Source organism: Hyperolius riggenbachi, chromosome 1 (assembly GCF_040937935.1).
Source record: "Hyperolius riggenbachi isolate aHypRig1 chromosome 1, aHypRig1.pri, whole genome shotgun sequence".
NCBI classification, from domain to species: Eukaryota; Metazoa; Chordata; class Amphibia; order Anura; family Hyperoliidae; genus Hyperolius; species Hyperolius riggenbachi.
Window position 1 is genome coordinate 668172352 of NC_090646.1, and position 27442 is coordinate 668199793.

At 52.0% G+C, this 27442-nt stretch overlaps 1 protein-coding gene across 7 annotated transcripts in view; it reads right to left on the bottom strand.

The window, feature by feature from the left end:
* The window catches only part of CNTFR (ciliary neurotrophic factor receptor), an 841679-nt gene that overhangs the window by 136590 nt on the left and 677647 nt on the right, over positions 1–27442 (bottom strand). For all 7 annotated transcript variants that reach the window (XM_068253005.1, XM_068252965.1, XM_068252959.1 and 4 more), the window contains 2 exons: positions 17406–17523; positions 16740–16906 (listed from right to left, as the gene is read on the bottom strand). In XM_068253005.1, coding sequence (XP_068109106.1) covers positions 16740–16906; positions 17406–17523 — 285 coding nt within the window. The remainder of the gene's footprint in view (positions 1–16739; positions 16907–17405; positions 17524–27442) is intronic.

Consider the following 27442-nt stretch of genomic DNA (forward strand, 5'->3'; position numbering starts at 1 on the left):
CACTACCTGCAGAGCCAAGGCATGGCAGGGGGATCTACACTCCCTCCAGCAGAGAGCGCCAGCCTGGCCAGGAACACTACCTGCAGAGCCGAGGCATGGCAGGGGGATCTACGCTCCCTCCAGCAGAGAGCGCGGGCACCAGCCTGGCCAGGAACACTACCTGCAGAGCTGAGGCATGGCAGGGGGATCTACGCTCCCTCCAGCAGAGAGTGCCAGGCTGGCCAGGAAGGAACACTACCTGCAGAGCAGGGCATGGCAGGGGATCTACGCTCCCTCCAGCAGAGAGCGCAGGCGCCAGCCTGGCCAGGAACACTACCTGCAGAGCTGAGGCATGGCAGGGGGATCTACACACCCTGCAACAGAGAGCGCGGGCGCCAGCCTGGCCAGGAACACTACCTGCAGAGCCGAGGCATGGCAGGGGGACTCCCTCCAGCAGAGAGCGCGGGCCCCAGCCTGGCCAGGAACACTACCTGCAGAGCCGGCCATGGCAGGGGGATCTACACACCCTCCAGCAGAGAGTGTGGGCGCCAGCCTGGCCAGGAACACTACCTGCAGAGCCGGCCATGGCAGGGGGATCTACACACCCTCCAGCAGAGAGTGTGGGCGCCAGCCTGGCCAGGAACACTACCTGCAGAGTCTAGGCATGGCAGGGGGATCTACACTACCTCCAGCAGAGAGCGCCGGCGCCAGCCTGGCCAGGAACACTACCTGCAGAGCCGAGGCATGACAGGGGGATCTATGCTCCCTCCAGCAGAGAGCGTGGGCGCCAGCCTGGCCAGGAACACTACCTGCAGAGTCTAGGCATGGCAGGGGGATCTACACTACCTCCAGCAGAGAGCGCGGGTGCTAGCTTGGCCAGGAACACTACCTGCAGAGCTGGGCATGGCAGGGGGATCTACGCTCCCTCCAGCAGAGAGCGCGGGCGCCAGCCTGGCCAGGAACACTACCTGCAGAGCCGAGGCATGGCAGGGGGATCTACGCTCCCTTCAGCAGAGAGCGCGAGCACCAGCCTGGCCAGGAACACTACCTGCAGAGTCTAGGCATGGCAGGGGGATCTACACTACCTCCAGCAGAGAGCGCGGGTGCCAGCTTGGCCAGGAACACTACCTGCAGAGCTGGGCATGGCAGGGGGATCTATGCTCCCTCCAGCAGAGAGCGCGGTCGCCAGCCTGGCCAGGAACACTACCTGCAGAGCTGGGCATGGCAGGGGGATCTACGCTCCCTCCAGCAGAGAGCGCCAGCCTGGCTAGGAACACTACCTGCAGAGCCGAGGCATGGCAGGGGGATCTACGCTCCCTCCAGCAGAGAGCGCCAGCCTGGCTAGGAACACTACCTGCAGAGCTGAGGCATGGCAGGGGGATCTACGCTCCCTCCAGCAGAGAGCGCCAGCCTGGCTAGGAACACTACCTGCAGAGCCGAGGCATGGCAGGGGGATCTACGCTCCCTTCAGCAGAGAGCGCGAGCACCAGCCTGGCCAGGAACACTACCTGCAGAGCTGGGCATGGCAGGGGGATCTACACTACCTCCAGCAGAGAGCGCGGGTGCCAGCTTGGCCAGGAACACTACCTGCAGAGCTGAGGCATGGCAGGGGGATCTACCCTCCCTCCAGCAGAGAGCGCCAGCCTGGCCAGGAACACTACCTGCAGAGCCGAGGCATGGCAGGGGGATCTACGCTCCCTCCAGCAGAGAGCGTGGGCGCCAGCCTGGCCAGGAACACTACCTGCAGAGTCTAGGCATGGCAGGGGGATCTACACTACCTCCAGCAGAGAGCGCGGGTGCCAGCTTGGCCAGGAACACTACCTGCAGAGCTGGGCATGGCAGGGGGATCTACGCTCCCTCCAGCAGAGAGCGCGGGCGCCAGCCTGGCCAGGAACACTACCTGCAGAGCCGAGGCATGGCAGGGGGATCTACGTTCCCTCCAGCAGAGAGCGCGGGCGCCAGCCTGGCCAGGAACACTACCTGCAGAGCTAGGCACTACCTGCAGAGCCGGCCATGGCAGGGGGATCTACACACCCTCCAGCAGAGAGTGTGGGCGCCAGCCTGGCCAGGAACACTACCTGCAGAGCCGGCCATGGCAGGGGGATCTACACACCCTCCAGCAGAGAGTGTGGGCGCCAGCCTGGCCAGGAACACTACCTGCAGAGTCTAGGCATGGCAGGGGGATCTACACTACCTCCAGCAGAGAGCGCCGGCGCCAGCCTGGCCAGGAACACTACCTGCAGAGCCGAGGCATGGCAGGGGGATCTATGCTCCCTCCAGCAGAGAGCGTGGGCGCCAGCCTGGCCAGGAACACTACCTGCAGAGTCTAGGCATGGCAGGGGGATCTACACTACCTCCAGCAGAGAGCGCGGGTGCTAGCTTGGCCAGGAACACTACCTGCAGAGCTGGGCATGGCAGGGGGATCTACGCTCCCTCCAGCAGAGAGCGCGGGCGCCAGCCTGGCCAGGAACACTACCTGCAGACCCGAGGCATGGCAGGGGGATCTACGCTCCCTTCAGCAGAGAGCGCGAGCACCAGCCTGGCCAGGAACACTACCTGCAGAGTCTAGGCATGGCAGGGGGATCTACACTACCTCCAGCAGAGAGCGCGGGTGCCAGCTTGGCCAGGAACACTACCTGCAGAGCTGGGCATGGCAGGGGGATCTATGCTCCCTCCAGCAGAGAGCGCGGTCGCCAGCCTGGCCAGGAACACTACCTGCAGAGCTGGGCATGGCAGGGGGATCTACGCTCCCTCCAGCAGAGAGCGCCAGCCTGGCTAGGAACACTACCTGCAGAGCCGAGGCATGGCAGGGGGATCTACGCTCCCTCCAGCAGAGAGCGCCAGCCTGGCTAGGAACACTACCTGCAGAGCTGAGGCATGGCAGGGGGATCTACGCTCCCTCCAGCAGAGAGCGCCAGCCTGGCTAGGAACACTACCTGCAGAGCCGAGGCATGGCAGGGGGATCTACGCTCCCTTCAGCAGAGAGCGCGAGCACCAGCCTGGCCAGGAACACTACCTGCAGAGCTGGGCATGGCAGGGGGATCTACACTACCTCTAGCAGAGAGCGCGGGTGCCAGCTTGGCCAGGAACACTACCTGCAGAGCTGAGGCATGGCAGGGGGATCTACCCTCCCTCCAGCAGAGAGCGCCAGCCTGGCCAGGAACACTACCTGCAGAGCCGAGGCATGGCAGGGGGATCTACGCTCCCTCCAGCAGAGAGCGTGGGCGCCAGCCTGGCCAGGAACACTACCTGCAGAGTCTAGGCATGGCAGGGGGATCTACACTACCTCCAGCAGAGAGCGCGGGTGCCAGCTTGGCCAGGAACACTACCTGCAGAGCTGGGCATGGCAGGGGGATCTACGCTCCCTCCAGCAGAGAGCGCGGGCGCCAGCCTGGCCAGGAACACTACCTGCAGAGCCGAGGCATGGCAGGGGGATCTACGCTCCCTTCAGCAGAGAGCGCGAGCACCAGCCTGGCCAGGAACACTACCTGCAGAGTCTAGGCATGGCAGGGGGATCTACACTACCTCCAGCAGAGAGCGCGGGTGCCACCTTGGCCAGGAACACTACCTGCAGAGCTGGGCATGGCAGGGGGATCTACGCTCCCTCCAGCAGAGAGCGCCAGCCTGGCCAGGAACACTACCTGCAGAGCCGAGGCATGGCAGGGGGATCTACGTTCCCTCCAGCAGAGAGCGCGGGCGCCAGCCTGGCCAGGAACACTACCTGCAGAGCTAGGCATGGCAAGGGGATCTACACTACCCGCAGCAGAGAGCGCGGGCGCCAGCCTGGCCAGGAACACTACCTGCAGAGCTAGGCATGGCAGGGGGATCTACGCTCCCTCCAGCAGAGAGCGCCAGCCTGGCCAGGAACACTACCTGCAGAGCCGAGGCATGGCAGGGGGATCTCCGCCCCCCCAGCAGAGAGCGCGGGCGCCAGCCTGGCCAGGAACACTACCTGCAGAGCCGAGGCATGGCAGGGGGATCTAGGCTCCCTTCAGCAGAGAGCGCGAGCACCAGCCTGGCCAGGAACACTACCTGCAGAGCCGAGGCATGGCAGGGGGATCTACACTCCCTCCAGCAGAGAGCGCCAGCCTGGCCAGGAACACTACCTGCAGAGCCGAGGCATGGCAGGGGGATCTACGCTCCCTTCAGCAGAGAGCGCGAGCACCAGCCTGGCCAGGAACACTACCTGCAGAGCCGAGGCATGGCAGGGGGATCTACACTCCCTCCAGCAGAGAGCGCCAGCCTGGCCAGGAACACTACCTGCAGAGCCGAGGCATGGCAGGGGGATCTACGCTCCCTCCGGCAGAGAGCGCGGGCGCCAGCCTGGCCAGGAACACTACCTGCAGAGCCGAGGCATGGCAGGGGGATCTACGTTCCCTCCAGCAGAGAGCGCGGGCGCCAGCCTGGCCAGGAACACTACCTGCAGAGCTAGGCATGGCAAGGGGATCTACACTACCCGCAGCAGAGAGCGCGGGCGCCAGCCTGGCCAGGAACACTACCTGCAGAGCTAGGCATGGCAGGGGGATCTACGCTCCCTCCAGCAGAGAGCGCCAGCCTGGCCAGGAACACTACCTGCAGAGCTAGGCATGGCAAGGGGATCTACACTACCCGCAGCAGAGAGCGCGGGCGCCAGCCTGGCCAGGAACACTACCTGCAGAGCTAGGCATGGCAGGGGGATCTACGCTCCCTCCAGCAGAGAGCGCCAGCCTGGCCAGGAACACTACCTGCAGAGCCGAGGCATGGCAGGGGGATCTCCGCCCCCCCCAGCAGAGAGCGCGGGCGCCAGCCTGGCCAGGAACACTACCTGCAGAGCCGAGGCATGGCAGGGGGATCTACGCTCCCTTCAGCAGAGAGCGCGAGCACCAGCCTGGCCAGGAACACTACCTGCAGAGCCGAGGCATGGCAGGGGGATCTACACTCCCTCCAGCAGAGAGCGCCAGCCTGGCCAGGAACACTACCTGCAGAGCCGAGGCATGGCAGGGGGATCTACGCTCCCTTCAGCAGAGAGCGCGAGCACCAGCCTGGCCAGGAACACTACCTGCAGAGCCGAGGCATGGCAGGGGGATCTACACTCCCTCCAGCAGAGAGCGCCAGCCTGGCCAGGAACACTACCTGCAGAGCCGAGGCATGGCAGGGGGATCTACGCTCCCTCCAGCAGAGAGCGCGGGCGCCAGCCTGGCCAGGAACACTACCTGCAGAGCCGAGGCATGGCAGGGGGATCTACGCTCCCTTCAGCAGAGAGCGCGAGCACCAGCCTGGCCAGGAACACTACCTGCAGAGCTGGGCATGGCAGGGGATCTACACTACCTGCAGCAGAGAGCGCGGGTGCCAGCCTGGCCAGGAACACTACCTGCAGAGCCGAGGCATGGCAAGGGGATCTACACTCCCTCCAGCAGAGAGCGCGGGCGCCAGCCTGGCCAGGAACACTACCTGCAGAGCCGAGGCATTGCAGGGGGATCTATGCTCCCTCCAGCAGAGAGCGCCAGCCTGGCCAGGAACACTACCTGCAGAGCCGAGGCATGGCAGGGGGATCTACGCTCCCTCCAGCAGAGAGCGCGGGCGCCAGCCTGGCCAGGAACACTACCTGCAGAGCCGGGCATGGCAGGGGGATCTACGCTCCCTCCAGCAGAGAGCGCGAGCACCAGCCTGGCCAGGAACACTACCTGCAGAGCCGGGCATGGCAGGGGGATCTACGCTCCCTCCAGCAGAGAGCGCGAGCACCAGCCTGGCCAGGAACACTACCTGCAGAGCCGGGCATGGCAGGGGGATCTACGCTCCCTCCAGCAGAGAGCGCGAGCACCAGCCTGGCCAGGAACACTACCTGCAGAGCCGAGGCATGGCAGGGGGATCTACGCTCCCTCCAGCAGAGAGCGCCAGCCTGGCCAGGAACACTACCTGCAGAGCTGGGCATGGCAGGGGGATCTACGCTCCCTCCAGCAGAGAGCGCGAGCACCAGCCTGGCCAGGAACACTACCTGCAGAGCCGGGCATGGCAGGGGGATCTACGCTCCCTCCAGCAGAGAGCGCGAGCACCAGCCTGGCCAGGAACACTACCTGCAGAGCCGAGGCATGGCAGGGGGATCTACGCTCCCTCCAGCAGAGAGCGCCAGCCTGGCCAGGAACACTACCTGCAGAGCTGGGCATGGCAGGGGGATCTACGCTCCCTCCAGCAGAGAGCGCGGGCGCCAGCCTGGCCAGGAACACTACCTGCAGAGCCGAGGCATTGCAGGGGGATCTATGCTCCCTCCAGCAGAGAGCGCCAGCCTGGCCAGGAACACTACCTGCAGAGCCGAGGCATGGCAGGGGATCTACGCTTCCTCCAGCAGAGAGCGCGGGCGCCAGCCTGTCCAGGAACATTACCTGCAGAGCTGAGGCATGGCAGGGGGATCTACACTCCCTCCAGCAGAGAGCGCGAGCCTGGCCAGGAACACTACCCGCAGAGCTGGGCATGGCAGGGGGATCTACACTCCCTCCAGCAGAGAGTGCCAGCCTGGCCAGGAACACTACCGGCAGAGCCGAGGCATGGCAGGGGGATCTACGTTCCCTCCAGCAGAGAGCGCGGGCGCCAGCCTGTCCAGGAACATTACCTGCAGAGCTGAGGCATGGCAGGGGGATCTACACTCCCTCCAGCAGAGAGCGCGAGCCTGGCCAGGAACACTACCCGCAGAGCTGGGCATGGCAGGGGGATCTACACTCCCTCCAGCAGAGAGTGCCAGCCTGGCCAGGAACACTACCTGCAGAGCTGAGGCATGGCAGGGGGATCTATGCTCCCTCCAGCAGAGAGTGCCAGCCTGGCCAGGAACACTACCTGCAGAGCCGAGGCATGGCAGGGGATCTACGCTCCCTCCAGCAGAGAGCGCCAGCCTGGCCAGGAACACTACCTGCAGAGCCGAGGCATGGCAGGGGGATCTACGCTTCCTCCAGCAGAGAGCGCGGGCGCCAGCCTGGCCAGGAACACTACCTGCAGAGCCGAGGCATGGCAGGGGGATCTACACTCCCTCCAGCAGAGAGCGCGGGTGCCAGCCTGGCCAGGAACACTACCTGCAGAGCCGGGCATGGCAGGGGGATAGGAAATGGTGATTAGATAAACGTCCGGCCTCTTCTATTCTATTGCAAATCTGCATCAAACAGAGATTTCGGGACACCTATTCCTGGCTACTTATACTGGGGGCACCTATACCTGGCTACCCATACTGGGGGCACCTATACCTGGCTACCTATACTGGGGCACCTATACCTGGCTACCTATACTGGGGCACCTATACCTGGCTACCTATACTGGGGCACCTATACCTGGCTACCTATACTGGGGCACCTATACCTGGCTACCTATACTGGGGCACCTATACCTGGCTACCTATACTGGGGCACCTATACCTGGCTACCTATACTGGGGCACCTATACCTGGCTATCTATACTGGGGGCATCTATACCTGGCTACCTATACTGGGGGCAGCTATACCTGGCTATCTATACTGTGGGCAGCTATACCTGGCTATCTATACTGGGGGCATCCAATACCTTGCTACTTATACTGGGGGCACCTATATCAGGCTACCTATGCTAAGGGCACCCATATCTGCCTACCTATATTAAGGGCTCGTATACCAGGCTACCTATACTGGGGGCACCTATACCTGGCTACCTATATTGGGGACACATTAAGCCTGTTACATTAAGGGGAGCTAGAACCTACTCTGTGTCTCCCCTCAGCTTATCACCTCTGCCCTCTCTCAGTGCCCTCTTAAGGCCCGTACACCTGGTAGGCTGATGTTTTCCCACAAGGATTGGGATCTGATTCCTCAGGCGACATAGCTGGACGGCGAAGACTGTAAAGAAGTCAGCCTGGAGGCATTCTTCTGTAATGTGGGTGAAGGGGGAGGGGGGGAGGTATGACCTACGGAGCAGCACTGATGTGATGTCACACAGTGGGCAGGGCAAGTGGCATAAACAAAGGTATGGTTGATATGCAGGTCGACCCTTGCTCAGCTGAGTTGATCCACCTGGTAGATCGCTGGCCCGGCGGCGGTCGCTGGTCAGGGTCTGCTGTCCCCTCCGATCTCAGAATCGCAAACACATTTTTGATAAATTTGCGTCAAAAAGCGATTTTCCCGAGATTGTGTTTGCGGTTCTGAGCTCCGACACACACAGACAGACGCAGAAACATGCAACTTTATGAGGTTGGACATTACATTACCGATATCTTTCGTACGGGTGACAAGAGAAGTAGCGGCAGTTGAGTATGCACCCCTGGCAGTAGCGATAACCGTACACCCGTGCATAGGGCTGTGGTACGGTCCGGTACAGCACAAGCCCAGCTTGACTTTGTCACGTCTCCGCTCGCTTCAATGCAATTTTAATAATAAAGCCTGTGTTTATACTGAATTACATTTTTGCCCATCAGTTGTCTTTTTGGTGCTCTGATAATGGTTTAATCTACATCCGATCCATCCGCCTCACAAATAATTGTTTTTTCCTATTAAAGGACTTCATGATTCATTCAAGTGTCAACATCTTAAGATGAGGCTGTGATCAATAATGCAATAGACTCATGTTTTGTGCAAATCTTCAATAATCATAAACGTTTGTAGATCATGGCAGCTCCTACGTGTAGCATAAGTCTGACCTTTACTCTCTACAGAGTGACATTAATACTGCCATGAAGACCTATTACTCCATACCTGATCGTTACCTAGCACTGATCAAGGAGTTACATTATGCTCCTCTCTAGTCCCTCCTGACCTCTGCTGCCTGCCTCCTCCACTTCTCCTCCCGCTCCTCTGATGCTGCCCCTCTCTGCCAATCACTACTGACCACTGCTGCCCGTCTCATCCACCTCTCCCCCTGCTCCTCTGATGCTGCTCCTCTCTGCCAATCACTACTGACCACTGCTGCCCGCCTCATCCACCTCTCCTCCTGCTCCTCTAATGCTGCTCCTCTCTGCCAATCCCTTCTGACCTCTGCTGCATATCTCACCCACCTCTCCTTCCACTCCTCTGATGCTGCTCCTCTCTGCCAATCCCTACTGACCTCTGCTGCCCACCTCATCCACCTCTCCTCCTGCTCCTCTGATGCTGCCTCTCTCTGCCAATCCCTACTGACCACTGCTGCCCGCCTCATCCACCTCTCCTCCTGCTCCTCTAATGCTGCTCCTCTCTGCCAATCCCTTCTGACCTCTGCTGCATATCTCACCCACCTCTCCTTCCACTCCTCTGATGCTGCTCCTCTCTGCCAATCCCTATTGACCGCTGCTGCCCACCTCATACACCTCCCCTCCCGCTCCTCTGCTGCTGCCCCTCTCTGCCAAACCCTACTGACCTCTGCTGCCTGCCTTATCCACTTCTCCTCCCGCTCCTCTCATGCTGCTCCTCTCTGCTAATCCCTACTGACCTCTGCTGCCCATCTCATCCACCTCTCCTCCTGCTCCTCTGATGCTGCCCCTCTCTGCCAATCCCTACTGACCTCTGCTGCCCATCTCATTCACCTCTCCTCCTGCTCCTCTGATGCTGCTTCTCTCTGCCAATCGCTACTGATATCTGCTGCCCATCTCATCCACCTCTCCTCCTGCTCCTCTGATGCTGCTTCTCTCTGCCAATCCCTACTGACCTCTGCTGCCCGTCTCATCCACCTCTCCTCCTGCTCCTCTGATGCTGCCCCTCTCTGCCAATCCCTCCTGACCTCTGCTGCCCGCCTCATCCATCTCTCCACCCGCTCCTCTGATGCTGCCCCCTCTGCCAATCCCTACTGACCTCTGCTGCCCGTCTCATCCACCTCTCCTCCCGCTCCTCTGATGCTGCCCCTCTCTGCCAATCCCTACTGACCTCTGCTGCCCGTCTCATCCACCTCTCCTCCTGCTCCTCTGATGCTGCTCCTCTCTGCCAATCCCTATTGACCTCTGCTGCCCACCTCATACACCTCTCCTCCCGCTCCTCTGCTGCTGCTCCTCTCTGCCAATCCCTACTGACTTCTGCTGCCCGTCTTATCCACTTCTCCTCCCGCTCCTCTGATGTCACCCCTCTCTGCCAATCCCTACTGACCTCTGCTACCTGCCTCATCCACCTCTCCTCCTGCTCCTCTGATGCTGCCCCTCTCAGCCAATCCCTACTGACCTCTGCTGCATATCTCACCCACCTCTCCTCCCGTTCCTCTGATGTCACCCCTCTCTGCCAATCCCTACTGACCTCTGCTACCTGCCTCATCCACCTCTCCTCCTGCTCATCTGATGTCTCCCCTGTCTGTCAATCCCTACTGATATCTGCTGCCCATCTCATCCACCTCTCCTCCTGCTCCTCTGATGCTGCCCCTCTCTGCCAATCCCTACTGACCTCTGCTGCCCGTCTCATCCACCTCTCCTCCCGCTCCTCTGATGTCACCCCTCTCTGCCAATCCCTACTGACCTCTGCTACCTGCCTCATCCACCTCTCCTCCTGCTCCTCTGATGCTGCTTCTCTCTGCCAATCCCTACTGACCTCTGCTGCCCGTCATATCCACCTCTCCTCCCGCTCCTCTGATGCTGCTCCTCTCTGCCAATCCCTACTGACCTCTGCTGCCCGTCTCATCCACCTCTCCTTCCACTCCTCTGATGCTGCTTCTCTCTGTCAATCCCTACTGACCTCTGCTGCCCGTATCATCCACCTCTCCTCCTGCTCCTCTACTGCTGGCCCTCTCTGCCAATCCCTAGTGACCTCTGCTGCCCGTCTCATCCACCTCTCCTCCCACTCCTCTAATGTTGCTCCTCTCTGCTAATCCCTACTGACCTCTGCTGCCCGTCTCATCCACCTCTCCTCCCGCTCCTCTGATGCTGCCCCTCTCTGCCAATCCCTACTGACCTCTGCTGCCCATCTCACCCACCTCTCCTCCCGCTCCTCTGCTGCTGCCCCTCTCTGCCAATCCCTACTGACCTCTGCTACCTGCCTCATCCACCTCTCCTCCCGCTCCTCTGAGGCTGCCCACTCTGGCAATCCCTACTGACCTCTGCTACCTGCCTCATCCACCTCTCCTCCCTCTCCCCTGATGCTGCTTCTCTCTGCCAGTCTCTCCACTGGCTCCCAATCACCCATAGGATCCAGTTTAAACCTCTCATACTACCAAACATCCACATAAGTTGTCACCTTCTTACATTTCCTCACTAATCTCCAGATACCAACCCCAGGGACCTTTGCGCCAGCAGAACTGTGCAGAGCATTGTGCGCAGCAGGTGTTTTCACTCACCTCCCGGGGGATCCAGATGCCAGCAGCCATTCTTCTTCCTGTATAAGGAGGCTATGCATCCCCCTCGTTAGATCACTGGCTGTTGTCATGACAACAGACGGCAATCTCACTACAGGGTTATAGCACCACCCGGAGGACGGAGGGAGAACAGCAGCGCTGGATCCCAGGAAGGTGAGTTATTGTTGGGGCTGCTGCAGATCTCTCTGCAGTGTGATTTTTTCCCCCCCCGGTTTTAGATTCTAAAAGCCTGCAAAAAAAAGTGCACCACTTTTAGACCTTAAAGGGAAGGTTTAGGGAGGGTGGCTAAAAAATAAAAATCAATTTCCACTTACCTGGGACTTCCTCCAGCCCGTGGCAGGCAAGAGGTGCACTCGCCTCCGCTCCGCAGGCTCCCGGTTGTCTCCGGTGGCCGACCCGAACTGGCCAGGCTGGCTGCCAGGTCGGGCTCTTCTGCGCTCCAAGGCCTGGCACTTCTGCATCCCACACGGGCGCGCTGACGTCATCGGACGTCCTCCGGGCTGTACTGCGCAGGCGCAGTAGTTCTATAGCTTCTATAGCCACCCTCCCTGAACCTTCCCTTTAAAATCTGGAAAGGGGTTAATGGCCTACAATGATCAGCATATCTTACTGCTTGAAGACCGTAGTAAATTAGGCCAACTGTGCACAGACTTTTCGGGAGGTGTCCCCATCCCCCTTCTGCTATGACATAAGGCTGCCCATATCATCCTGGGCATATAAGAAAGCGGGCGCAGTGGTTGGAGGAGAGGTCGGTTGGAGTCCAGGATGTCAGCAAGCCATGAATGCTCAACGCTCATCGCAGCCCTGTCCAAATCCACTGTCTTTCCAATTTAATTAGTTTTACTGGCGCCTTCCTATCACACACGCTGCCAGCTGAACCAGCAGCCAACGCAATTAAAAAGCGGCTGGCGTTCCCAGGACGAGGTGCGTGACATCATGATGAGCTTGGAACGGGGGTCGCTTTCACTCCAGCGCTCACCGATCTGATGTGTCTGACCTGCCAGAGCTCCTGTCCGCAAAGGAAGGACCCCGAACTCAGGAGCAGCAGCCCAAACGTGAGCTAAGCTATAGAAAGTACCAATGTTCAACACCTGGGCTATCTGCAAATGTCTGGGGTCATCCTCTGGGGGGCTGTTTGGGGAATGATGTACATTGTCTGCACTTAGAATGCAGTAAATTATTCAGGATTCCCACTTTTATGGTAATTTTCCTGGTTTCAGCATCAGAAATGCTTCCTATACCTATAGATTGCTGTATATTGCGGCTGGGTGCACACGATGCAGAATTGCATGCATTTTTCAGGACCACTGCACTACTGAAAAACATGCAGTTCTGTAAAGTGTGCTCCCACCAGTGAGGTTTAGCCTAGGCTGCTTAGATATGGGGAATTCTCCCCCCCAGAGCATCCTGGGAAACCTTCTTCAGAGATGCGCCTGACAGGACTAAAGGTGTCACCACCTGTGATAAATGTCAGAATGTAAATCAGGGAGAGGAAAGATTTTACAATGGGCAAACACTGACTAAATCATTTATAAATATTGTAAAAAAAATGTAGTTGTTTTATTCATGATGTTATCTTCCCTACAGTCCCTCTTAAACCACTTCTTGTCCCTATGACATGAAAATAAGTCTTTGCACTATCCTCCCTACAAAATCCTAGATAACACTGTTTATTTATCTCTGACCTGATAACATCACTACAGAGTTGAAATGGAATTACAGCAAACCCCTCTCCTCCTCCCAGGGAATTCAGTGGCAGAGTTAATTAGTAAACAAGTGTAAAATACACATTCAAGGAGCAGACAGTATCAGATTGTATACATTACTTACGGTAATTGTTACATCTAATACATTATCAAAACAAATGAACTGTTTAAATAAACCGGAGGGATATACAAATAAAATATGTTGGTTTAATGTTCAATAGAACTTTTTACATTTACGCTATAATGTATGAAAGTGGATAAATTGTGTATTTTGTCACTTTTTTCCTTATTTTCCTTTTAAAATGCATGGAAAATAAGGTAATTACTAAAAACAAATATCCACCACAAAAAGCCTAATTTGTCCTGAAATAAAACAATATATAGATTATTTAGTTGTGATAATTATTGATAAAGTTATTGCTAATGTAATCAGAGCTGAGCTGAACAGGGAAAATGACCAGGGTAGGGAAGTGGTTAAGCAACGTACACAAGCTACCCAAGGTGAGTATAGAGGGTGAGATAACACATACTCACATGAGAAAAGCCTCTGGATCCTAATGAGGCTTCCCTCACTGCCCGCTGCCGAGCCCAGATGCCCCCCCCCCCCCCCAAAGATCTGAAATGGCGGATCTTTAGTGACTCCCAGTCATATTGCTCTCTCACCATGCCTACTGGATGCTGCTACGCCGTGTCACACCATCCCCCCTTTTCCATAACGACAGACATGTGGCTAGCCCGCAGGCTAGCGACACAGCTGCACAGCCTCGGCCCTGAACGGTCGCTCGAGGGATTGAGTGCCGATCCTTGCCAGGTGGCCGCACTTGTATGTGTGTAGCAGGCTTCTTCTGCAAATTGATTGACAATGACTGATAAATAATCATCTTATCCATTTTTTTGTAATCAGCTGTGCTGGTGCATCTCATGGGCTCCTGCACATCTCAAGGTGTCCATTACCAATCTAAGGCTCAACACACACCATACAATCTTGGTTGTTCAATCTTACCACTTTCATGTAGTATAAGAGCTTATCCAATAATTAATTCAAGGTATTTTCAATCTGTTGGCCCTAATACTATATAGATTTGATAAATCTGTACAACCAAGATTGTATGGTGTGTGTTGAGCTTTAGGGTGGCCATACACGGTACAATTTTTCTTTTTTTTATCGATTAGATAATTTAGTTCCATTATTTCGTTAGATCGAAAATAAAGATTTTTCCAGCATGTCCGATCTGATTTTTCTCGAAAAAACTGGATAATCATTCGAATTTCTTGATCGAAAAAAAAAATATTTTTGTAATGCATAGCGGAGATACTGCCGCAACAGGGAGCGGCATGGTGGCTATCTCCGCGTCTCAGCCGGCGGTTTCCGCCGCGCTGTTACATGATGGAACTTTGCCTGGTCCCTCAATCGCACATAGACTGAGGTCTACACGCGCACGTGCGCACAGACAGGACCTTTATGCAAGCAGAAGGGGAGTCAGCTGATCAGCCGGTCAGCTGACTCCAACACTGATCCTGATTGGCTGAGTGACTGGGGCGGCGCTAAGGAGTGCTCTGAGTATATATAGGACCTGCCTGTCAGTTGCTCTTCGTCTGCTGTTGCATATGCTACGTGTTAGCACTCAGACCCATAGTCAGATCCCAAAGTGTGCCTAGAACCAGCAGGAGCTGGGGATCCACACTTAGCCAGATTCTGTTGATAGCTTAAAGTACTAATTGAATTATATTATTTGTTATGACCCTCTGCTAGCCTTGACTACTCTTCTGTCTTGTGATTCTGTGCCTTGCCTATCTGATCCAGTTGCCGACTTAGCTTATCCCTCACTCTGATTCTGTATTATACCTTTGTAGCGTATCTGTCCGTGTGTTGCCGAACCTGCTTGTCTGACTCTCCTGCCCTCACCAGTGAGCTTAGTCCTGGTGAGGGATTCTCAGTTTAGGAATTACCTGCTCCTCAGGTAGATAGCTGCAGTACAGCCTGAATCACCTGCTCCTCAGGTCGATGGCTGCAGTATAGTCTGAATCACCTGCTCCTCAGGTTGATAGCTGCAGTTCAGTCTGAATCACCTGCTCCTCAGGTAGATAGCTGCAGTACAGTCTTAATCACCTGCTCCTCAGGTAGTTAGCTGCAATACAGTCTTAATCACCTGCTCCTCAGGTGACTAGCTACGCGGTACTGTCTGGATCTCCTGCCCCTCAGGTGATCACCTACCGCAGTACAGTCTGAATCACTCGCTCCACGAGTGATCAGTATACATTGTCTTACTGTGCATCACCCGCTCTTCGGGTGAACCTATCACTAACTCTTCTGTGTCTCCAGCTTGCTGGAGTACTGATTACAGTGTTCTTTAGAGATACCTCCTTCTCCCAGCTCCTCTGGGATAGTGGGTATCTCTATCAATATTTACCGTTGCACCAAACACTATCTTACACCTGTGTGTCCTGTGTCTTGCTATACTTGTATTATTGGTGATTCTGCAGATCGCCACATAATCAGGTATAACATCTGTATTATTGGTGATACTGCAGCTCACCAATGATCAGAAAATCAGTTCTTGCTGACACCAATCGTTACAATTTTCAACTTTCATTCGATTCAATCATTTGGATAGAATAAACGGGATAATCGAACGTTTTTATTGTACCATGTATTGCCACCATTATTTCCCATCCAATTGTTGCAATCAATCGGAAACAATCGTTTGGCCCACCAACATAGGGGAAAAAGAAAGAGCAATGGATAGCATGAATCATCACCATTAATGGTACCTACTTTAACTGCTCCAATATGTGCTGACTGTGGGTTGGACTTGTACTTTGCATAGTGCATCATATATTACACCAAGCATTGAGCAGCACTGCTGCTGGTCTACAGCATGTAGCACACTACTACTATTGCACTGATTTTTGTGGTATATTTGCACCAAGCATTGTGCAGCACACATTACCCCAAGCATTGTGCAGCACACATTACCCCAAGCATTGTGCAGCATACATTACCCCAAGCATTGTGCAGCATACATTACCCCAAGCATTGTGCAGCATACATTACCCCAAGCATTGTGCAGCACACATTACCCCAAGCATTGTGCAGCACACATTACTCCAAGCATTGTGCAGCACACATTACCCCAAGCATTGTGCAGCACACATTACCCCAAGCATTGTGCAGCACACATTACTCCAAGCATTGTGCAGCATACATTACCCCAAGCATTGTGCAGCACACATTACCCCAAGCATTGTGCAGCACACATTACCCCAAGCATTGTGCAGCACACATTACCCCAAGAATTGTGCAGCACACATTACCCCAAGCATTGTGCAGCAGACATTACCCCAAGCATTGTGCAGCACACATTACCCCAAGCATTGTGCAGCACACATTACCCCAAGCATTGTGCAGCACACATTACCCCAAGCATTGTGCAGCACACATTACCCCAAGCATTGTGCAGCACACATTACCCCAAGCATTGTGCAGCACACATTACCCCAAGCATTGTGCAGCACACATTACCCCAAGCATTGTGCAGCACACATTACCCCAAGCATTGTGCAGCACACATTACCCCAAGCATTGTGCAGCACACATTACCCTAAGCATTGTGCAGCATATGTTACCCCAAGCATTGTGCAGCATACATTACCCCAAGCATTGTGCAGCACACATTACCCCAAGCATTGTGCAGCACACATTACCCCAAGCATTGTGCAGCACACATTACCCCAAGCACTGTGCAGCATACATTACCCCAAGCATTGTGCAGCATACATTACCCCAAGCATTGTGCAGCATGGGAAGGAATTTAGCCTACATACCTATTGAAAACTCATCGAAGCTGATGGTGGTGGAGTTCCTCCCTAGTGCGTTGGTGACCACCACAGTGGCCCGATACTTCATGGTGGAGAACAGGTGGCTGTACTTTATGTGACATCGATTTTTTGGGTAGGGGTCTTTTTCACAGAACAGCTGCTTTGCGTCGTGACTAAAAAAAAAATTAAAGTGCAGAAAATCACAATTAAAGGGAATCATTTTTTTCATGTTCTTTTTACAAGACAATAATATTTTCAACGTATGGTAAACCCCAATTCCACAAGTCCCTCCCAATGCCCACCCATCCGAGAAGACCATGCAGCGGTCTGTCTTGCTGACATGGCAAGGCTGCCCTAGTATGAAACTTTCCTATCGCTGTCTTGTACTTTCCATTCTAATGACAGACTGCACAAATTTCTACATTATTAACAGTAATGCTGCAACTGCTAAAATACAGGGACGGATCAAGACCAAGTTGCGCCTGGGGCAAGGTCAGGTTTTGGCGCCTATAGGTCAGGTTTTGGCGCCTAAACTGCCATTCATTTTGCCGCCTTTTTAAGAATTTAACAAACTGCGCCTGGGGCAAGATACCCGCTTGCCCCCCCCCCCCTAGATCCGTCCCTGAGGGCAACAGAGGTCAAGATAGCACATTCCTCAAGTGCTGCACTTACAGGACGCTGATGTTGAAGTAGTTGGGGATGTAGGTGGGGCTTGGAAGGTGCCAACTGCAGTAAAAAGAGGCGGGGTAGTTGTTGGACCGACACATCAGCGAAGGTTCTCTGGGGGGGTCTGCAAAGACAACAAAACGATTTTTAGCACACAACAACCACATGCGTAGAACAGCCACAATTCAAGCTTGTTTTTTGTGAATTATACATGTTGGGAGTTGTCCTTCAGTGATTGGAAAGAGTGTGCTGCATACTGAGTTCTTCTAATCAGAGCTGATTTATACTCGTTTTGAACCACAACGTAGTTGTATAAATAAATGATGAAAACATATCAATATTTTCATGGCAAATGTATTAAGAATTCCCCGAGATGTTACAAAAGCCTGTTTGGAGGAGCTATTACACCTGCTATTAGCTATTATCCTGATTACAGGACAGTTCTAGCATGCTTTAGATCTGGACCATCCCATCACCCAGATCACATGACAACAAAGTCATGCCATTCTTTACACCTGGCTCCTCCCATCACCCAGATCACATGACAACACAGTCATGCCATTCTTTACACCTGGCCCCTCCCATTACCCAGATCACATGACAACACAGTCATGCCATTTTTTACACCTGGCCCCTCCCATCACCCAGATCACATGACAACACAGTCATGCCTCTCTTTACATCTGGCTCCTCCCATCACCCAGATCCAATGGCAACACAGTTCTTTAGATCTGGCCACTCCCATCACCTAGATCACATGGCAACACAGTCATGCCACTCTTTACATCTGGCTCCTCCCATCACCCAGATCCAATGGCAACACAGTTCTTTAGATCTGGCCACTCCCATCACCTAGATCACATGGCAACAGTTATGCCACTCTTCAGACCTGGCTCCTCCCATCACCCAGATCACATGACAAAACAGTCATGCCACGCTTTAGCTCCAGGGCCATTCACACTACTGAAACAAGATCAATGTTGTAGCAGGGAATGCTTCAATGCTGCCTAAGCTTATTAAAAGAGACAGTCAATGAGACATTAATAATTTCAGATTTCATGCAAATAAAATGCAAATTGTATGCAACTTGAAAACAAATTCAGTTTTTCCTCTATTTTAAATGACAGAATTTCAAGCTGAAGACAGCTTGCATGAAATGTACATGCAAGGGAGAATTTTTGCACAGCTCACTGACCTTCTCCACTTATTACCTATAGAAAACCATGACATTTATATACAGGTTGTACCCCCAATGTCTAATGCTACAAGAAGAAGCTATAGAGTAGGGATAGCCAGAAATGCAAATTTCCCATTCAGTGGAAATTCGGATTTCTGATTTTCTATTTTACCGATTTTCAGATTTCCATGAAATATTTTATCAGTCATTTTTTTGTATCAGAGGATGCAAAAAATGGGAGAGAAAAAAAAATCGGCAAAACGTAAATCAGAACATCAGTCTTGTGACTGGTCTAAAATTTAAAGGGACTCCGAGCAGTGCAGAAACTATGGAAAGATGGATATCATTTTAAAGCTCTCTTTCTCCTCTTTCCAATGATATATAAACCACCACCCTACGCCTTTTAGTTTTCGCTATTTTCGCGATTGAAATTGCAGCAGACGCGATTTCAATTGTGAAAATAAAGAAAACTAAAAGGCGTAGGGCACCGATTTAGGTGTCGCCAGAAAGAGGAGAAAGAGAGCTTTAAAATGATATCCATCTTTCCATAGTTATATTGTATTGCACAGGGCGACTTTTTCTGCTGAATGGAGCTGCTGACACTGGGGAAAGTGTCGTCCTGTGTAATACAAGTAACTATGGAAAGATCGATATCATTTTAAAGCTCTCTTTCTCCTCTTTCTGACGACACCTAAATCGTCGCTCTACGCCTTTTAGTTTTCTTTATTTTTGCGATTGAAATTGCGGTCACTGCAATTTCAATCGCGAAAATAGCGAAAACTAAAAGGCGTAGGGCGGCGGTTTATATATCATTGGAAAGAGGAGAAAGAGAGCTTTAAAATGATATGCATCTTTCCATAGTTTCTGCACTGCTCGGAGTCCCTTTAAATTTTGCAGAAAAAATGTGCATTCTCTGATTGCTCCAATGCTTCCGAGTTCTGTGATTTGGCTAAAATTTGCAGTAAATCGCATTTCTGCGGATTTCCAATCAGAAATGTAAATTTCGCAGAATCCCTACTATAGAGCTGCCACTTCCTTCGATGAATAACCAGCAGAGGCACACCGCACACATCATCAAGATGGCAGCCCCTTGGCTAAAGCGGCGTGTGAAAGCGCGGGATTACGACAGCCCTTCCCCCCGGATTCTGTGGGTTGTGAGACGCTCTCCCCCAGCTGTTCTTATCTTCACAAACTCCCTGGAAATCCGAGAAATAAAATCAAACCGCCAAACACCTGAAACTGCGAATCGAGAACAACGCAGCTGCAATAAGTCCGCCGCCGCGCCGCCTAACAGGCCGGGAGGATTTATAGGTTTTTATTAAAAGCTGATTTCTCCCAAGGAAACAAATAACTCACAGAGAACAATTTTCATCGATTACGGCAAGCACGGACGGGTAAAACGGTCCCACCAGGCGCTCCTAAGCGGCTCCGCTGACAGGCTGCCGCGCTCGTTATGCCGCTGCCGCGCACCTGTATAGGAGGGCCGTATTAGGAGTCTGATTTGTGGTGAGAACATGACAATTTGTTAACTTCAAACATTTGTACCTGGAGGGTCTGCGCTGGCAGTATTGACAATCTGCAAACGCTTTCGTATTTAGCGAGCGCCGGACCTCCCGCCGCACTCGATGGAGAATGAAGCCGTTTCATTTACAGTTTCACAGTTTTATTTTATATCTCTGTTCACAAGGCCGGCAACCGGCGCCGAGCTGCCAAGGTTTTTACGGGGTGTTCGGAAGGGCGGGCGAGCGGCGTCCAAAAACCCATCGCTCCGTACCTCGGAGAACTCAAGGGTAACGCTGAATCTCAAGGTTTAGGATACTTCTCGGGTAATCCAAACTTTAGGCTGATGGATTTGATAATTTGATTTATTTTTATTTTATCCTCTGATGTGTGACAAGAATTTCAGAAAACAGCCTTCTGCAAATGTTGAAGTTCTTAAAGGGAACCTAAAGCGAGAGGGATATGGAGACTGCCATATCTATTTCCCTTTAAACAATGCATATTGCCCGGCTGTCCTGCTGATCCTAAGGGCCTGATTCACAAAGCGGTGCTAACAGTTAGCACACTGGTGAAAAGCCCTTTATCATGCCTAAACTCAGTTTAGGCATGATAAGTTTAGGTGTGATAAGTGTAGGTGTGATAAGTTTAGGCATGATAAGTTTAGGTGTGATAAGTTTAGGCATGATAAGTTTAAGCACCAACTGCGTTAGCACCGCAGTGCACAGCTGATCAAAAGTATTGCGCTAGCAAAGTCTGGTGCACTTTGCATAGAGTTTAATGGCGCTGCTTTGCGTGCGGGACTTTGCACGCTATCTACACTTATCTAAACTTAGCATGCCTAAACTTATCACACCTAAACTTATCACACCTAAACTTATCACGCCTAAACTGGCTTTTCACCAGCGTGGTGCAATGGTTATCACGCCTAAAGTCTCTAACTGGGTTAGCACCGCTTTGTGAATCGAGCCCTAAGTCTTTTAGCCATAGACCCAGAACAGGCAGGCAGATCAGATGTTTGTGACTGAAGTGTGGCTGGGTTAGCTGCATGCTGGCTTCAGGTGTGAAATTCAGACACTGCTGCAGCCAGAGAGATTAGCAGGGCTGCCAGGCAACTGGTATTGTTTACAAGGAAATAAATTATGGAAGGCCAGCTTTAGGTTCCCTTTAAGGCTGGTTTCACAGTGGGAGGTTACAGGCGCACATTAGAGCAGCCTGTAACTCAGCCCAACTCATAGTAATAAAAAATCAATGGGCTGTTCACAGTGCCCACGTTGCATTACTTTGTAACGCAGGACGTCCCTTGAATGTGCTGCATGCTACGGCGTTATGCGCAGCTAAGCTGCGTTAGACTGTGCGCACATGCTCCGTGATGTTGGAGGAGGAGGTCTCCCCTCCTCCTCCTCCTCGGCCAGCCACATGGCTAATTAATATTCACTGCACTGTGTGACGTGCAGTGTTTACTTCCTGGAGCAGCCGATTTGTGCTGCGATTAGCTGGCGGGACCACGTGATGCTGCATGCGTCCAAGAGTACGCATCACGGACGCCAGAGTGAGCTGCACAACGCGTCTCACTCTGACGTCCACATCCAAGAGACCATAACGCCCCTAAAACGCAACGTCTTGGTGTGTAAGTAGCCTAAAGGGAACCAGAGGTGAGAGTGATATGGAGGCTGCCATATTTATTTCCTTGTATTTAATACCAGTTGCCTGGCAGTCCTGCTGATCTTCTGGCATAGGTAGTGTCTGAGTCAAAACCCTGAAACAAGCATATGGCGAATCCAGTATAACCTGAGTCAGCTGAGTCAGAGCACCTGATCTGCTGCATGCTTGTTCAGGGTCTATGGCTAAAGGTATTAGAGACACAGGCCCATATGCAATCCGCTTTTTCACCTGAATTTCTACCAGGTGAAATTTTCGAACTTGTCAATAAAATGCCCTTTAGGGCTCGTTTCCACTATTGCGGTGCGGAATCGCCTGGATTCCACCGCTGATGAAATCGCATGTGAATGCGATTCCCAATGCGTTTTTTGCCGCGAATTCGCATAGGTGAGGGTATATGTGATTTTAACCATGTCACTGCCTGTGTGAATTTACATTCGTACCTATGCGAATTCGCGGCAAAGAACGCATGGGGAAACCGCATGCGATTTCCCTATTAAACACATTGCATGCGATTCGCATGCATTCCACTCGCAGGCGAATTCTGCGGCTCTTTTGTGCGTTTTTTCACCGCTGAAAAATCGCACCTCAACAACGCTACAGTGGAAACAGGCCCATCCACTTGCATTGCATGTGTGAATCCGCATTCTTTGGACGCATGCGGATTCGCGATAGTGGAAACAAGCCCTGAAACCACCAGCAAGCAAAGAAATACAGAGAATTTTATAGTACTTTTTCACCTACTTTTGGTACTTTTTCTATTGCAAAATCCTAAACCGTTGTTATAAAATGGAAGATGTATAACTATCTTCTAGGAGAAAACTCAGGTGAAGAAGTGAATTGCATATGGGCCCACAGGATCAGGACTGCCAGGCAACTGGTATTGGTTAGAAGGACATAAATATGGCAGCCTCCATATACCTCTCACCTCAGGTTCCCTTTACAAATCGCCCTGTAGTGAGAGAATATGGAGGCTGACATATTCTATCCTTTTAAACAACACCAGTTCCCTGGCTGTCTTGTGGATATTTCTGGCTCCAGCGGTATCTAATTCTCACACCTGAAACAAGCATGTGAGCAGCGTGATTAGAGATGGATAGCCATTATTACCCGGTGGCTGGATAGTGTACTGGTTACTCTGCCTCAGGAGACCTGGGTTTGAATCTTGGCTCTTCCTGTTCAGTAAGCCATCACGTATTCAAGTAAGGAGTCCTTGGGCAAGACTCCCTAACACTGCTACTGCCTATAGAGTGCATCCTAGTGGCTGCGGCTCTGGTGCTTTGAGTCCAGGGGAAAAGCACGATATAAATGTTATTTGTCTTGTTTTTGCTCAATGACATTCATTGAAGTATGCCAGAGCTAAAATCTATGAATTACTGACCCTTTTTATCTCTTTCCTGCTCTCAGAAGCAATTTTCTGCTAGAAAAGTGTTTTATAGTTGGAATTTCTTATCAGTGAGGGTCACAGGACTGAGTCAGCCACTTACATATCTGATATTTAACTCTTTCAGGCAGAGAAAGAAAAAAAGGAGCACAGCCTAGTTATTTGTGTGCTAGGCACTGTACATACACATGTCTATCTCATCATGTCACATGTCAGTTCGGGTATCCTTTATGAGAGCTCATTTATCCCCTTATGCTCTCCTAGAGGTCCTGGGTGCCCATGAGCTGTCAGAATATGCTGCTGTTCTGGTTCAAGCCCCTATCCTATAGAGCCATATAAATCCCTGCCAGGCACTGATGAGGATTCAGAAACTGGCACAGGCTGTCTGCATGTTGGGTTGATGTGGCTCTGTAACATGTATAAGCTATAGGCTCGCTATACACCAGCGGTTCTGGATGTAAGCCTGGCTTAAAGGGCATAAAGAGATCAGAGACCAGAGTTGTTCCATTTTTTTCATTATTGCAAATATCTTCTTAAGATGGCAAATTACACTACATTTCCGATCTCACTCAGAGGTACACACCTAGCCGCTCACTCCGCTCTTCCAATGAACTTCGCCTAACCGCCCCCCGTATCACCCAGTCCCATGCACGCCTCCAGGACTTCTCAAGAGCCGCTCCAACACTATGGAACTCCCTACCTCCACCCATTAGGGCAGCTCCCTCCTTCAACATCTTCAAGAAAGCCCTCAAAACTCACCTTTTCACTCTGGCTTACTACCCCTCACAAGTGCTCTAAACCCACAGCTGAACTCTGGTCTACTACCTCTCCCTCTAGATTGTAAGCCTTTGGGCAGGGTCCTCCTCCTTTTGTGTCCTACCTGATCATGCACCTCCATTACTGTGCACCCATCCTATGCATCTGAGTGAACCTAACTTGCCTAATCTCCATGCTCCCATCCAGTGACTAAGCATTACCTTGTACTCATACTGTGCTGTGTGATCTCCATGCTCCATCCAGTGACTAAGCATTACCTTGTACTCATACTGTGCTGTGTGATCTCCATGCTCCCCTCCAGTGACTAAGCATTACATTGTACTCATACTGTGCTGTGTGATCTCCATGCTCCATCCAGTGACTAAGCATTACCTTGTACTCATACTGTGCTGTGTGATCTCCATGCTCTCCTCCAGTGACTAAGCATTACATTGTACTCATACTGTGCTGTGTGATCTCCATGCTCCATCCAGTGACTAAGCATTACCTTGTACTCATACTGTGCTGTGTGATCTCCATGCTCCATCCAGTGACTAAGCATTACCTTGTACTCATACTGTGCTGTGTGATCTCCATGCTCCATCCAGTGACTAAGCATTACCTTGTACTCATACTGTGCTGTGTGATCTCCATGCTCCATCCAGTGACTAAGCATTACCTTGTACTCATACTGTGCTGTGTGATCTCCATGCTCCATCCAGTGACTAAGCATTACCTTGTACTCATACTGTGCTGTGTGATCTCCATGCTCCCCTCCAGTGACTAAGCATTACATTGTACTCATACTGTGCTGTGTGATCTCCATGCTCCCATCCAGTGACTAAGCATTACCTTGTACTCATACTGTGCTGTGTGATCTCCATGCTCCATCCAGTGACTAAGCATTACCTTGTACTCATACTGTGCTGTGTGATCTCCATGCTCCCCTCCAGTGACTAAGCATTACATTGTACTCATACTGTGCTGTGTGATCTCCATGCTCCATCCAGTGACTAAGCATTACCTTGTACTCATACTGTGCTGTGTGATCTCCATGCTCCCCTCCAGTGACTAAGCATTACATTGTACTCATACTGTGCTGTGTGATCTCCATGCTCCATCCAGTGACTAAGCATTACCTTGTACTCATACTGTGCTGTGTGATCTCCATGCTCCATCCAGTGACTAAGCATTACCTTGTACTCATACTGTGCTGTGTGATCTCCATGCTCCCATCCAGTGACTAAGCATTACCCTGTACTCATACTGTGCTGTGTGATCTCCATGCTCCCCTCCAGTGACTAAGCATTACCTGGTACTCATACTGTGCTGTGTGATCTCCATGCTCCCCTCCAGTGACTAAGCATTACCCTGTACTTATACTGCGCTGTGTGATCTCCATGCTCCATCCAGTGACTAAGCATTACCCTGTACTCATACTGTGCTGTGTGACCTCCATGCTCCCCTCCAGTGACTAAGCCTTACCTGGTACTCATACTGTGCGGTGTGATCTCCATGCTCCATCCAGTGACTAAGCAATTACCTTGTACTCATACTGTGCTGTGTGATCTCCATGCTCCATCCAGTGACTAAGCATTACCTTGTACTCATACTGTGCTGTGTGATCTTCATGCTCCCCTCCAGTGACTAAGCATTACCTTGTACTCATACTGTGCTGTGTGATCTCCATGCTCCATCCAGTGACTAAGCATTACCTTGTACTCATACTGTGCTGTGTGATCTCCATGCTCCCATCCAGTGACTAAGCATTACCTTGTACTCATACTGTGCTGGGTGATCTCCATGCCCCATCCAGTGACTAAGCATTACCTTGTACTCATACTGTGCTGTGTGATCTCCATGCTCCCCTCCAGTGACTAAGCATTACCTGGTACTCATACTGTGCTGTGTGATCTCCACGCTCCCCTCCAGTGACTAAGCATTACCTGGTACTCATACTGTGCTGTGTGATCTCCACGCTCCCCTCCAGTGACTAAGTATTACCTTGTACTCATACTGTGCTGTGTGATCTCCATGCTCCATCCAGTGACTAAGCATTACCTTGTACTCATACTGTGCTGTGTGATCTCCATGCTCCATCCAGTGACTAAGCATTACCTTGTACTGTGCTGCGTAATCTGGCTTTCTTGTATTCCTGTATTGTCATATTGCTGTATGTCACCCCTAGATATTGTCTGTAACCTAAACTAATGTCCAGCGCTGCGTAATATGTTGCCGCTTTATAAATACAATCAATACATAAATAAATATTCTATAGTCGTTGGCAAAAGGATTCACTCCCAATCAGTGGCTGTTCTGATCCCTTTGACTGCATAGTTGGTTGACTGGGAGTAATAATGGCTCCTGAACTGCTAACTCATACTCCCCAGGCCTCAGCATGACCTATTACCCAATAAGATAACCTTAATCTTCAAACAAACTGCTAATCCTAATGTCTGACCCACAATAATCCCTTACACCCTAATCCTCCGACTAACTGCTAACACAGCAATTCCCTGACCTGTCGCCAAGTCCCACCAGCAGTGCAGGTAACCTTCTACACGATTAACTACCTGTGTGTCTATCCACGGAATATCTGCTGGTGGGATTTAAAGACAGGTTTAGGGAACGCTGTGCTAACCGTCACTCGTAGTCAATGAAATATTTGCGAATTAAAGGACCACTACAACGAAAAAAGTAAGCAGTTAAAATCTGACAGAACCGACAGGTTTTGGGCCAGTCCATCTCCTCATGGGGGATTCTCAGGGTTTTCTTTGTTTTTAACAGCATTTCCTGAAAAGCAGTTACAAAGTCTCACTGACAAAACAATGTGCAAGTGAGTAGGGAGGCTGGCTGGTATCTTACTATTTTGGCAGTTAAACTGCTGTCCAGGCAATGCTGTTGAAAAAAGAGAAAACCCTGAGAATCCCCTATGAGGAGATGGAGTAGTCTAAACCTGTCAGATTTTAACTGCCTACTTTTTTTTTTCGCGATAGTGGTCCTACAAAAATGCCTTAATCCTCAAATAACTGCCAATCCTTATTCCCATCCAATCATCCAAATCCTCCAACCAATGTGAAGAGCCCAGCCAGCGATGACACTTTACTATTTCATCCAATACGGATCCTCAATGGTTGGGGTGTGTAGACCAGCAAGTCGTTCCAGCACCTTTGGCTTGTCAAGTTACCAACCAAAGTATATATGTTAAAGTAATCTGTAACCCCCCCAAAAAACAAAAAAACGTCCCCTGGAAGGTACACACCTCGGTAGAGGGAAGCCTTTTGGTTCCTAATAAGGCTTCCCCATCCTCTTCACCCTCCGGGATCCAGCGCTGGCCATCCCCGAACAGCGGCTGCAACCAGGGCCGGATTTCTGGCAAGGCCACATAGGCCATGGCCTAGGGCACTAGAAATATAGGGGCGGCTCATTGAGGGGCAGTAAAGCTGTTTTATGCAGCCATCCCTATCTACAAGGACAGCTTTAACCTTTGAACTCTCTGTCCTGTACTTGTGTCATTCCAGCAAGACCTGTAAGCTGTATCCTGCAGGTACACATCAGCCTAACTGG